The sequence below is a fragment of the Eptesicus fuscus genome, chromosome 12 (genome assembly GCF_027574615.1).
Source record: "Eptesicus fuscus isolate TK198812 chromosome 12, DD_ASM_mEF_20220401, whole genome shotgun sequence".
Lineage (NCBI taxonomy): Eukaryota > Metazoa > Chordata > Mammalia > Chiroptera > Vespertilionidae > Eptesicus > Eptesicus fuscus.
Window position 1 is genome coordinate 10,770,492 of NC_072484.1, and position 14,828 is coordinate 10,785,319.

At 40.1% G+C, this 14,828-nt stretch overlaps 1 protein-coding gene across 1 annotated transcript in view; it reads right to left on the bottom strand.

The window, feature by feature from the left end:
• SLC9A8 (solute carrier family 9 member A8) overlaps nt 1-14,828 on the bottom strand; it is a 68,918-nt gene that overhangs the window by 44,641 nt on the left and 9,449 nt on the right. The window contains exon 4 of the mRNA XM_008141166.3: nt 3,296-3,354. Within this exon, the coding sequence (XP_008139388.1) occupies nt 3,296-3,354 (59 nt within the window). The remainder of the gene's footprint in view (nt 1-3,295; nt 3,355-14,828) is intronic.

The following is a 14,828-nucleotide window of genomic DNA, read 5'->3' on the forward strand; positions in this document are numbered from 1 at the left end:
ACAGCCTCTCTCCAGAGTGCTGACCTTTCTCTTTGACAGTCTTGACCTTAGAGACTTCAGTATTCCTTTTTTTAAAAAAATCATGTTTATTCATAAAAATGATATTGGTTTTCCACTTAAAACAGTACTATGATGTTTCCTTTAAAATAAAGTTCATTGCAGCATTATGTACAACAGCCAAAGGGTGGAAACAAACCAAGGGTCCATCAATGGATGAATAGATAAACTATGGTATAAACCTACATGAAACATCATTCAGCCATAAAAAGAAAGGCAATTCTGATATATGCTACAACATGGATGAACCTTAAAAACAACATGCTAAGTAAAATTAGTCAGACACAAAGGGCTAAATATTATATGATTTCACTTACGTTTGGCAACTAGAATAAGTAAGTTCATAAGGACAGAAAGTAGAATAGGGCTACTAAAAAAAAAAAAAAATAATAGAAAGTAGGGAGGGCCCAGCTGGTGTGGTTTAGTGGTTGAGCATCAATCTATGAACCAGGAGGTCACAATTCAATTTCGGGTCAGGGCACATGCCAGGTTGTGGGCTCAGTCCCTAGTAGGGGGCATGCAGGAGGCAATGATTCTTTCTCATCATTGATATTTCTATCTCTCTCCCTCCCTTCCCCTGTGAAATCAATTTTAAAAAATTATATATATACACACACACATATATATTGATATGAAAAAAATAGGGAGGAGGGAATGGGGAATTGTTTAATGGATTGAGTTTTCACTAGAATGATGAAAAAGTTCTGAAAATAGTGGTGATGATTATACAACATTGTGGCTGTATTTAATGCTACTGAATTGTACAATTAAAAATTGCTAAAATGGTAAATTTTATGTTCTGTATATTTTACCACAATAAAGCTTTTAAAAAAACTGCTACAAAAATGTATATAAATAAAAAAGCAATTGATTTAGAGAAATATATTGAACATACGACAATACAGGTAGAATGCAGGCCCAGGGAGACAGCCTGAAAATAGAACTTCTTGGAGAAAAAAACACCAAGCTCCTTGCTTTTCTTATCTCCGATTGCTCCCTGCAGCACCCAGGTTCCAAACAGGGGTCCTGCTTCCTGCTTCGGCGTTACACAAACACTGGTCTTCCAGGAAGCCTGCCTCTAGCACCCCCGCTAGAAAACTTGCCTTTTTCTGAGGTCAAGCATTGGTTGCCTGGATGGCTCTGCAGGCACTTAATTCATCACCCAGCTTTGGCTTCACTTGTCTGTACTATTAAGTGTATTCTATTATTTTAACTTGACACACCTGTAAAAATAAATTCACTAACACTGAAGCATATAAAACTAAAAGTGCGAGATAACCTGCCCTCCTCTCTTCTCACTACTCAGAGCAGGGGTCACAACTCAAAGGTTTCCAGGGGCCACATGGTGTTACCAGGGGAGCAGCTGCCCCTCAGTGCCTTGTACCTCTGCTGAGCAGAATGCAGGCTGCTGTTAAGAGAACTGCTTTTTCGAGAGAAGCTAGGAGTTCAGATTTTTATGTGAAAATTCCAGAATTTTATATGAATTAATAATATTTAAATATATAACAACTTTAGCCGAAACCGGTTTGGCTCAGTGGATAGAGCGTCGGCCTGCGGACTAAAGGGTCCCAGGTTTGAATCCGGTCAGGGGCATGTACCTTGGTTGCAGGCACATCCCCAGTAGGGGGTGTGCAAGAGGCAGCTCATCGATGTTTCTCTTTCATCGATGTTTCTAACTCTCTCTCCCTCTCTCTTCCTCTCTGTAAAAAATCAATAAAATATATTAAAAAAAAAAAAAAAAAAAGAAGAACCAAAAAAAAAAAAATATATAACAACTTTAAATTGTTTTTAAATCAATTTAAATTTTGATTAACTGCTTTTAAATCAAATGAAACAAAATGTGTTAGGTACAGTTCAGGCTCTGACAAGCCTAGGAGAAGAGAAAGGGTTCCAGTCTGTACCCCATGGCCTAGGACGAGCCCCAGCAAGGATGGTTAAATTTAACAAGTTGCAGGAGGCAGAGTTACTATTCACAATGTGCTCCAGTGGGGCCTGCCCAGCCTCAGCTCAGCTGAGGAGGGTTCTATACTATTAGAAGCTGAATATACACTTGAGAATTCATTTAAACATATAATATTTCCTGAATATTATGTATAACAATTTCAAATTGTGCTTCACACAATGGTCACATGGCTGGTTTTAGAAAGTTTATACACTACAGCAGCGGTCTCCAACCAGTGGTCTGCAGACCACTGGTGGTCCGAGAGGTCCGAAAGGTTGGCGACCACTGCTCTATAGCTTAGCAGGTAGATTAACCCCAGAGGAAGCTCAAATGTGATAAATTTTAACTATCCGATTCTTTAATATTTTGAAATGGACCTTATTTCCATTCAGAAATTCAATGTTGTAACACACTTGTTAATTTCTCTACTCAATATGAATGCTCAAGTTTAAGTTTAAATTCAAGTTTCAATTAGTCCTTATGCCACAAGATGATGCTCACTCTCTAATGACCACTGTGCAAACACAAAGGCATGGACATCCACAAACTGAGGCCAGCATGGTGCCATGGAGAAAATATAGAATATACAGGGCCAGAGGGTGTGGACACATGACTCAACTCAGCCACTTCCTAGTTCTGTGACACTGGACATATCCCGACTTCTCTGGGCATTACTTCCCTCAACTGTAAAAATGGGGTGATGATAATACTCAATCTACCTCCCATGGATATCATGGGGACAGCATGAGCTATAGTTTGTAAAGCATTCTGTAAGCTCTACAGTGCTGGACAAATATGTTTTATTATTCTCAGCTGTGAGAATAGAATAAATTGGGAGCTATCAACATTGTCTAATATTACCACTAGTTAGAGCCCTGTCTAGTGTGGTTCAGTTGGTTGGAGTGTACACCAAAAGGTGGCAGGTTCGATTCTCAGTCAGAGCACATACTCAGGTTTTGAGTTCGATCCCTGGTCGGGGCATGTGAGGGAGGCAACTGATCGGTGTTTCTCTCTCTAAGGTTAAATAAATAAATAAAATAATGCTAATTAGAGCCTTCCCTTAAGATTATAAAAATGTGCATAAATAACATAACATTGAGTGCTTCATGTTAACTTGAAACAGATATATGCTTTAAAAAAGCTAAGTTGTAAAGGTATCAACCCTAATCTAATAGAATGTTAAATAAATTAATGTGGTAATATAAACTCCATTGATAAGAAAGCCACCATAACTATCAGTGTTGCTAAAATTAAGAACAACCAAAAAAAACATAATTATGTTAAAAATTAACCTACCTTCCAATTTGCCAGTTTTTTAAACTCTATAATTTTTATAACTGCTCCCATGAGAATACCTAGAAGAGAAAATGTAAGTTTAATATAAATTTAAGGTATGAGAAAGATTAGTCAGGTTTATTATTCTAGAGAAAGTGAGTATTATTATGTCTCTAAATGGCTTTTACGAATTTCTGCAAGTTCCATGTCTGAAAACACAAGAATGGAAATTAGTGTGAAGTTTTATGAGTTACATGAGTTTCTCACTTGCATCTCAGGCAAACATACTATCATGAAGTCTACAGAAATCTCGGGGGAGAAACAGCTTTACAAAATAGGACCCAAGAACAGTCTGCCTGACACAGAAGATTTAACACCTTTCATTTTTCTACATCCACCCATTTTCAATGTGAAATGGGAGAAATCTTACAAGCTAAGTTTGCCCCTTAGTCCTACAATTTCAAAACTGAACCCAAGATCACTTTCTCAGACTCAGATGGCAGCCCAATGTAGAGTATTTAGTCAGAGATAAAACCAAATGCTGAAATAAGTAAAAATTATCTGAAATTCCTGGAACAAAACAGACCATTTAAGTAAAGGCATGTTTCCATAAAGCTGACAGTTTCATTACTCTCTCATAAAATAATTCTCAAACAAACATCACGGGTACAATTTATGACTGCTGTGTTATTCACGAGGTAAATGATTCTCAACCCTGTTGGCTCATCAGAATCACCATGGGAGCTTTTTATAAAATCGAGACACCAGAGCAGAACTCCAGACCCACTGAATCACAATCTCTGGTAGGGGGTGACACAAAGCAAGTCTGAAGACCACTGTCATAGACACTTAGTGACAGACTCCCCTTTCCCGTACAGAGGAAGGAGCTTTCCCCATCAAATACAGAAAACTGAAGAAACAGACCTTCCTGGGAGGGGTGAGGAGACAATACGAGGACATAAAAGTTTATTGAGAAAAGAAGCTGTACTAACACAAAATGTCATGGAGAGGAGGGACTTGAGGTGAAGAGAGATGAGCAATCTTAACTTTATAAACCTCTATAGTATTTGAATTGTTATATATTATTAAAAGAGTAATAAAGTTACTTTCAAAGAGAGACCAAGACAAAAGAAATCTGAGCAATAAAGGGCATCGATGACCATATTTGCAGAACAGGAGCCCTCTCCAGCTAGAGTTCCCCAGTTGCTTCTTTTTCCTTATCTCTTCAAATTGTGTATACATTTTAAGGAGTTTTATACAAATTTTTATCAAGTTAACTAGTTCATTAATACTCTTAAAATATTATAAAAAAACCAAAAGTCCCTTTTGATGAAATCCCACTCCCACTCTCAACTTAACTCTCTCTCTTCCTGCCCCAAGGTAACCAACCATCTTGACAGGTTTGATGAATGTTCTATCAGACCCTTCTCTATCCCCTTACATATTTATATTTAAACATATAGTCCTGGTGTGTGTGTGTGTGTGTGTGTGTGTGTGTATGTGTGTATACACAAGGCACACCTATGTGTATTCATATAAAATTTATGGTGCTGTAATGTATCTTTCTACTATTTGCTATTTTGCTCAGTGTTAAGTCTTAATCTATATGTAAAAATAGACCAGGGATTATTACATGCAAATCTGCCTCATTCCTTTTAACAGTTCTACAGCTTAGCATAAAAATGCCACAGGTTGAATAGATATTTCTGCAAAGGAGATTTACAAATGGCCAACAAGTACATGAAAAGATGCTTAACAACATTAGTCATCAGGGAAATGCAAATCAAAACCACAATGATACACCTCTTCATACCCACTAGGATAGTTATAATTTTCAGAAACACAGAGAAACCAGAACCCTCATACATTGATGGTGGGAATGTAAAATGGTGCAATTGCTGTGGGAAACCAGTTTGGCAGTTCCTCGAAAAGTTAAACTGAGTTACCACAGGATGCAGGAATTCCACCAAGACAACTGAAAGCATACTTTCCTACAGAAACTTGTATATGGATGTTCATTGACAGCATTATTCAAAATAGCTCAAAGGTGGATACAACCCAAATGTCTATCAAGTGATTAATGGATTAAAAAATGTGGTATATCCACACAATGTAATATCTGGCAATAAAAAGGAATGAAGTAGTAATTCATGGTGCAATGTGGATGAATCTTGAAAACATGCTAAGTGCAAGAAGCCAGACACAAAAGGTGTATTTTATGATGCATTTAAATGAAATATCCAGAATAGGAAAATCTATAGAGTCAGAAATGATTGCCTAGGATTGAGGAGTAGGGCTTTGGGGACAATAGCTAAAAGGCATGAGGTTTCTTTTTGGGATGATGAAAATGTTCTAAAGTCAATTTTTAGAATGGTTGCACAATCCTGTGCCTATACTAAAAAACACTGAATTGTACAGTTAAAATGGGTAACTTGTATGGTATATGAATTATATCTCAATAAAATTGTTATAGGGGAAAGGGAAATGGGGAGTGACTGCAAATGGATAAAGGGTTTCTTTTTGAAATGACAAAACTGTTCTGGACTTTGTGGTGGTGGTGGTTGCAACAACCCTGTGAATTGTACACTTGGAAACTGTGAAGTTTATGGTATGTGAATTATATTTTAATTTTTTTAAAGTCACATTTTAAAAACTAGTCCCCCAATGATGACTGTCTCCAACTGTTTGCTATTAACAGTGGTGCTGCAATGAACATACTTGTGCATGCCTCTTGTGTAACAGTGTTGCCCTAAGGCGGATCCAGAGACAATGAATGGCATGAGCTTTTTTATATCTGAAAATGTTGCCAAATTGTCCTCCAAAGTGGCAGTACGGCTTTTCACCAGAGAAATCCCCACATCCTCACCAACCCTGGAAAATCATCAGACTTTAAACATTTCTGCCAATATAGAGGCAAGACACTGTACTTTAAGGTTTCAGTTTGCATTTGCAGTCAACCTGCCTTTAGTAATCATTCTTGAATACCAGGAAAGCTGAACCTCTTTTCACGGTTTCAGATTTCACTTTTAAAGCTAGTGTTTTTTTGCTCTACTAACACCTCAACTTTCGTTTTCCTTTGTAAATGTACTCAAAACTTTAATACCATGACTAACACTTGTAATTACATATGAAACAGTAACATTTAAAAATAAAAAATTATTCTATTGCCTAAGCTTGTTTTTATACTCTTACTAGAGGCCCTGTGCACGAAATTCGTGCATGGGTACAGTCCCTAGGCCTGGCCTGCAATTAGGGCCATCTTCTCCAGCTGCCCGCAGCCAGCCCTGCCCCCACCAACACCCACCCCCAGCTCCCCGTTCGCCATTGGGTGATCAGAGCCTGCTGGCCGGGGGGAGGAACCGAGAGGTCAGCTGTTCCACCCGCTCACCGGCCCCATCTCCACCCCTGCCACAGGTTGCCTGTGTGTGTGGGGCGACTGGTGGGGTGGGGGCCTTGGCCTGGTGCCACTCGTGTCCCCCACCACCCACCACTGGTTCTCCGTTCGCCCCTGGGTGATCGGAGCCTGCCAGCCAGGGAAAGGGACCTAGAGGTGGTCAGTGCACCTCATAATGACTGGTCGAGCGGTCGTTCTGGTTGTTCTGTCATTAGGGTCAATTTGCATATTACCCTTTTATTATAATAGACTAGAGGCCCAGTGCACAAAATTTGTGCACTCGGGGGGGGGGGGTGTCTCACAACGTCAATCCCCCGCCAGCGTCTGTGGGATCCCAGGCCTCGATGTGTGGAGCCTCGGGACACATCTCCATGCTGTGCGGAGCTGCTCACGCAGCCCCACCCACCCGCGCACGCCTGCTATGCACGCAGCCTCCTGGTGATGGGTTTATGGCGTGAGGGCATCACGGCGTGAGGGTGTCATGACCACATAGGCTTTTATTATATAGGAGAGAGGCCTGGTGCACGGGTGGGAGCTGGCCTGCCTGCCCTGATGGGGGCCCCTGATTGGGGTGGGGGGGAGGTCCTTGCTGGGGGGCGGGACCAGCTGGGGTGAGGGGCTGTGGGGGTTTGCAGGCTGGCCACACCTCCAATCAGGGTTGGGGTCCCCACTGGGGGGGGTGAGGCCGGACGGAGTGAGGGGTGGCAGTTGTTCTGGTCTCTGGTCATTCTGGTTGTTTCACTGTTTTGGTCGCTGGGCTTTTATTATATAGGATTTATCAGGCACTGGAAATCTTTGTAAAATATGATATTATTATTACTACTAGTACTATTATTATTACTAGAAACCTGATGCACAAAGATTCGTGCAGAATGGGCCTTCCTTCCTCTGGCTGCCGGCACTGCCTTTGCTCTGGCGCAGAGCCGCCTTTCTGCCTTCCCACGCTGCCCAGAGGCCCAGAGCAGCTGGGGGGGTGCGGAACGCCTGCGTCCCGCCCCGCCCCTGGCGCCTGTGTATGCAAATTAACCCACCATCTTTGTTGGGTTAATTTGCATACTCACTCCTGATTGGCTGGTGGGCATCACAAAGGTACGGTCAATTAGCAAGTTACTCTTTTATTAGGTAGATTGCTTGAGTAATCCTTTTGAGAAGTCCTAGGACTAAACTATGGCACAGCATTAAACTGGAAAACTGTTCCTTTACCTTTTGAAATTCAGGTCCAATGTTAGGAGAAATTAATTTTTACCACACAACTGGCCACCAGGTAGAAATAATACCCTAGACACAATTTTGTATATTCCTATCAGTAAAAGGAATTTGAGCATGCACTTTCAAGTTACAAATGTGTATTATTATAAAACATTGCTACTATATTACTATATTTTAAAATATACACAAAAAAATAGAAATTGTAAAAAAGTGAGATTAAAATAAAATAGAAACATAAATCCTACTATTTTCTTTTGCCCCTAATGGATCTTCATGCACACACTTCATTATGGACACTACTGAATTAAATCAAAACATCGGAAACAATTAATAATGATTTGTTGAGACTCTTCTCCCAGGGTTTGTCATTTCAACTTATTTCTAATCCTCAAGAGAATGTTGCAGGTAGGAAGGCTCAAAGAGTTTAAGAAGTTTGTCTGACAGTTCAGGGCCAGCAAGTGACACTGGACTCACTACTGGCTCCTGGGTACATTCTACCACCTCATGATACTGGTCTACCATGACCACAGTAAAATACCAGTGTTCTTGATAACTAACATTACAGGAAAAATGCTTAAAATGCATTAATTGTAATAACAGGTTACAAAACAGTACGTTGAACATGATCCTAGTTCCCTTAAAGAATATATTAGTATATGCACACACATATTTATTTGCACTGTGTTAAAAATAAACACCCAGACACACAGTGCAGATAATTTTGAAAATCCAGTCCTTGATTCTACTACTTATACTAAAGTAGATACTACTCCAAAGATACTCTAAAAGACAGAAGACCTGCCAGTAGGATGGGAATCAGTACCTCAGGGTTGTCTGTCTCTATTTTCTGGGGGAAAGGCTTTTTAAACGTTTTGTTTTTAAAGTAGCTTACTTCTTCAAAGGAATGGTATTGCTTACTAATATGAAGAGAACATTGATATGGTGAAAGAGGAAATTTATAGAAATCAGCACCAATATAGCCAGTTTCAGAATGCAATTCTTTAACTACTTTTTACTTTTAAAATTTAGACTACCTCACCTGGCTGGCATGGCTCAGTAGTTGCGTGTCGACCTATGAACCAGGAGGTCATGGTTTGATTCCTGGTCAGGGCACATGCCCAGGTTGCAGGGTCGATCCCCTGTGTGGGGTGTGCAGGAGGTAGTCAATCAATGATTCTCTCTTATCATTGAGTTTCTATCTCCCCCTCTCCTATCCTTTTGGAAATAATAAAAAAAATTTAGACTACCTCACTATTCTGGCATATCTGGAAGATTTAAATATAAAATACAGCTTAAAGATGATAAAATGCTGAGACAAGAGAAGATGACCATAAAAGTAAGGAAGTCAAAGCAAGGCTCCAGGCCAAAGCAGGAAGCTATTACACAAGAGCACACATTTAGCTAATGGCAGCAAAACAGCAACACGAACTTCCAAGAATAAATTATCACCTCCGATCTGTGTTTCCAGAAACATGGAGGCGAAAAGTCTGTGTTAGCACTCTTCCTTAGAATGTGACAGCCTGGAGAATCCTCTGTCTAATGCAATCATTTCGTCAATCTGACAACCAGTTTTGGCCTCTAAGATAGCTACTCTAATACCAACACATGAATATCTGTTTCTTCTCTAATAAATCAAACACCTAAGACTCAGGGAGAGTTACCTGTGGAACATCTTAAGTTGCATCAACATTAGACTCTGAGTCTAAAAAGTAATGAAAGCTATTACAGTTAGGAGCCTCCCTTTAAGCTTCCTTTAAAAACATTTTTAATAACCTAAGTACAATTGGAATATAATTGCTGTATTTGCTTTTTTTCCAGAATTACTTTTAGTCAATAATTCAGGAACTGAATGATTTTTCCTCATCTTCCACTCAAAACCCTCATCGACAAAAAGAGCACCACTCTTTAAAAAAAAAAAAATCCAGCCGAAACCGGTTTGGCTCAGTGGATAGAGCCTCGGCCTGTGGACTGAAAGGTCCCAGGTTCGATTCCGGTCAAGGGCATGTACATTGGTTGCGGGCATATCCCCGGTAGGGGGTGTGCAGGAGGCAGCTGGTCGATGTTTCTCTCTCATTGATGTTTCTAGCTCTCTATCCCTCTCCCTTCCTCTCTGTAAAAAATCAATAAAAATAAACTAAATAATAAATAATAAATAAATAAACAAACAAACAAATAAATAAATAAATCCTTTAGTCAAAACAAGAAGGAATTGTCCAGTCGATGTGGCTCAGTGGTTGAGTATCAACCTATGAACCAGGAGATAAAGGTTCGATTCCCAGTTGGAGCACATGCCTGGGTTGATCCCCATTGTGGGGTGTGTAGGAGGCAGCCAATCAATGATTCTCCCATTGATGTTTCTATCTTCCCCTCCCGTTCTCTCTCTAAAATCAATAAGAATATATTTTTAAAAAATAAGAAGGAATTACTATAATTAAAAACACAAATATATTTAAGAAGGTTATGACAGGGAGCACTTTTGTGTATTCTGTTCACTCAATGATCCAATCAAATCCAGTTATAAGTTAAAACCAGGTTTTCTACCTATCAGCGGTATTCAGGCTAAACCTTGGCATTGGAAAGTCAAATTTCCAGGCCTTATTTAACCCCATTCTGGCCTTTCCATGCTCTAAAATAAAGTATGATTGTGAAAAAAGTCTACACCTGTTTTTGCTACATATGACAGAGGACATTGGACAATACAATTATTCTTTTTCTTTCCTTATAAATTTCATCCCTAAATCTGTAAACAGTGAATCAGCCCTATATGGCCAATGAAAATAAGTATATGAGCTTAAGTAATTATGGAAAGAATAGTAAAAAGGAAAGAACACGCAAAAATGATATAAACTTAAACCAAATAAAGTAATATAATTGATATATATGTCTATAAATGGTTTGGAAGAGAACGAAGCATGATAAAAACAGGTGAAATTGTCAATGAAAATTGTATAACTGTTTAACCATGCCAAAAATTTATTTTTTTAAAAGAGGCCCAACTTACAGAATTTCATGAAGTATATAAAGTATCTGAAAGCTTTGAACAAGGGCCAAGGAAGTATCTTTAGAATATCATGTTGATATTTTTTATAAAAAATAAAAAAAGTCTCAAGATTCATTTAAAAATACAATAAAATATAAGGGAGAAATGTGTCTTTACAGTATAGTTAGGTCCTTTTCTATAACAACACTTTCTTAGGAACTTTGAAGGCTTAGTCATCACATAAAAGGCCAATAATGTCTCTAAGTGACTTGGACTTCTGTACTTCTGGCTAGAAGAGGAAGGCTGTGAAGTTTATCCTGAAAGAATGAAGACCCCATTTTCTCTGGCAGCTTCATCTTGGGTATTTTTTGGCACAAAAGTTGGAAATTCTTGACATGGTGAAAATCTCAATATTTTGTTACATTTTGCTCCAGTACTACAAAAGTTCTCCTTCAATTTACACAGCTTTATGAAATGCAGAACTATTTTGATAGTTTTGTCAGCTTTTCTAAATTCAAACCAAATGTCCCTTAATAGAATAAAAACTACTTTCTGACCCCAGCACTCTCCCTGGTAGTTCTCTTAGTGTTCCAATCACCTGAGTTAGCAAATAATTATTTAAATTAATTAATTATTTTCCATTATCCCTCCCAAGACCTGCCTGTACAGTCTACAGTTATTTCTGTAATATCAGTAAACATATGAGTCTTGTGGATGGAGAGCATTGGCTGACCCCCAACACCATTCCTCCCCTGCCTGCCCCCCATGCCCAGTTCTGGGGTGGCCATGTGGTCAGAAGTCATCTACAACTTCTGGTGGAACCAGGGAGAAGAGGAGGTCACCTTGCCCACTCTGCTTGCTACTAGAAATATGATTGTTTGTTTGTTTAATTGATTTTAGAGAGAAGAAGGGAGAGGGAGAGAAACATCAATGATGACAGAGAATCACTGATTGACTGCCTCCTGCACGCCCCACACTAAATATTGAGTCCATAACCCAGGCATGTGCCCTGATGGGGAATCGAACCATGACCTCCTAGTTCATGGGTCAACGCTCAACCATTGAGCCACACTGGACAGGCTCTGTTTGCTACTGTAAAGACAGTAAGCCTGAAGCTATGAAGACTTACCACATGGAAGGGCCTGCCCAAGAGGGAAGCCAAAACAAAGGGAAGCACTGTTGAAAAATGGAGAAAAACTGAGTCCAGGAAACTTGACCCAGCTAAATATGAAGCTAGTACCACCTGTGTGTGTTTTTGTTGTTGTTGTTCTATGAACCAATGGGTGTGTAACTCAACCCCCACCAATTTATTTCCTTTGAGTCTGTCTGAATTGATTTTGTCCTTTGAATGGAAAGAGTCCTATCTCATATTAATTAAGATGTTTTTAGCTGCAAGTAAAAATGATTTAAACAATAGATGTTTATCATACTATATAATAAAATCCTAATATGCAAATTAACTGAACAGCGAAACGACCGGAGGAACTACTGGTCACTACGTTGCGCACTGACCACCAGGGGGCAGCTCCTACGTTAAGCATCTACCCCCTGGTGGTCAGTGTGCTCCCATAGGGGGAGTGCTGCTCAGCCAGAAGCTGGGCTCACAGCTGGCAAGCGCAGGGGTGGTGGCGGGAGGCTCTCCTGCCTCCGCTGCAGGCAGGCAGTAAGGAGTGAGGGGTCCGGGACTGCGAGAGGGATGTCTGACTGCCGGCTTAGGCCTGATCCCAGGTAGACATCCCTCGAGCAGTTCCAGACTGCGAGGGGGCATAGGTCAGACTGAGGGACCCCAGTCCCCAGAGCACAAATTTCATTCACTGGGCCTCTAGTCTCATATAAAAGGCAGCTCTGAGATAGGTAGCTATCGATTCAACAAACAAAAATGCAGTCAATGCCCTAGCCAGTTTGGCTCAGTGGATACAGTGTTGGCCTGCAGACTGAAGGTCCCAGGTTTGATTCCGGCCAAGGGCACATACCTGGGTTGCGGGCTTACTCCCCAGTGTGGGGCATGCAGGAGGCAGCCAATCAGATTCTCTCTCATCATTGATATTTCTATCTCTTTCTCCCTCTCCCTTCCTTTCTGAAATCAATAAAAATATATTAAAAAATAAAAAGAATCTAGGCTTCTCATCTGTCCCTCTGGCAATCCTTAGCATTCTGGCTTTTGTCTTTTGTCAGTGGCAGCAAGATGGCTGCCAGTGCTCCGGGCATCACATCCTCATACAATAGCATCAAAGAAAGAGAAAATTGCCCTGGCTGGTTTGGCTCAGTGGATAGAGCATTGGCCTGCGGGCTGAAGGATCCTGGGTTCGATTCCAGTCAAGGGCACATGCCTGGGTTGCTGGCTTGATCCCCAGTGGGGGGCATGTAGGAGGCAGCCAATCAATGATTCTCTCTCATCATTGATGTTTCTATCTCCCTCCCTCGCCCTGCCTCTCTGAAATCAATAAAAATATCTTAAAAAAAAAAAAAAAGAAAGAAAGAAAGAGAAAATTTCTCTTTTTATCAGAGAGGAAAAGATTTTTCCTAGAGCCACCACTGAGCACCCATTCCCTTGGTCTCACTGGCCAGAACTGGATTTTACACTGCCTTGCTACCTCTATCTCTCTTTGGCAAAGGAGAGTAAAATTATTATGACGGCAAAGACCAATCTTGACTTGGAGGGGCCCATCTTCTGTAAGTACATTGTGGCAAGACACTTAATCAAAATAAGGGTTCTCTTTTCAAGGAAGAAGGGAAAAAATGGCTCTTGGGTAGGCAACCAATAATGTATGCTGTAAGTCCTAATACAAGCACATGCAAGAGATAGTGAAAAATTTGACATTCCAAACCAAATGATAATACCATCATTTTAATTTTCATGTGCACACACCTAAATATGCACCAACTATATTTATTATTTTTAAAAAACTATGAAAACTGACAGCAAAACTCTAAATTCCTTGGAATGGCTTTTTAAAGTCTTTACTGAAATGCCCCAGAATAATAGGTATTAGCTATGTAGGTTATTTTCAACATGCCTACTATAGGAAAAGGAATGTTAATGAATGATCCTCCCATTCTTAGAGCTCTAAGGTTATCTTGTTAGCTAAGGCTGTTAAAATTTGCCATGGGGTACAGCTGAAGAGCCCGCTAAATAGAGAACAGGAACTCGTTTGAGCAAAACTGGTTTTCAACTCTACTTCAGGTCAATGCTATACAGTGGTGCCTCTTCCTTAAAATATGGCATTCCGGGGGGTCATGAGGCTTAGATGAGATGGCAATGTGAACACTCCTAGGCCAGAACCTGGCACAGAGCAGTACTGTGAAGTCCAGGGGAAATATAGGGGGCTGAACCAGAGTTGTAGGAGCACAGGTGGTGACAGGGGGAAGGAGAATGAACAGAGTTTGAGAGTTCATTTCCAAAGTTAACCTAAACCACAACTAGATTGTGAAAGAATTACTAAATATACTAAACAAAATGTACAAGGCAAAGAAAATTAACTTAAAGCATCAGCAGTGATACGAAAAAACTAAATGTCATCAGTAGGCCTGTAAGTCACTACATTATTATAATCTGGTAAGTGTTTTAGCTGAACTTAGTAAAACCTTATTTACTATGTCTTAAGCATCCCCACCAACATTTTCCTCTTGATCTTAATACTCACTAAAAATAAGGTCTCTGCTTCCTCCTCCACTAACCACTTCGATGAACGTGCATGTGAGCTCACACCTGTTATTCCCTTTAAATAGAGGCTAATTATCTTAAGAGTTAAATGCCACAGGAAACAAAAGAGAGAAATTCGAGGTAGAATGGAATGCTCTCTGAAGACTTTAGATCTGACTCTGACATTAAAGTGAGCCATTTCTCTTTCCTAAACTGTAAAGTGAGAGCCCCCATTGGCTGTAAAATTCAGTGCCACTATGAATTAAAGTGCCAATTACTTGTCTTAGTTCAGCAGAATGTCAGCATAGCCTAGTAGCAGAGGTCAATG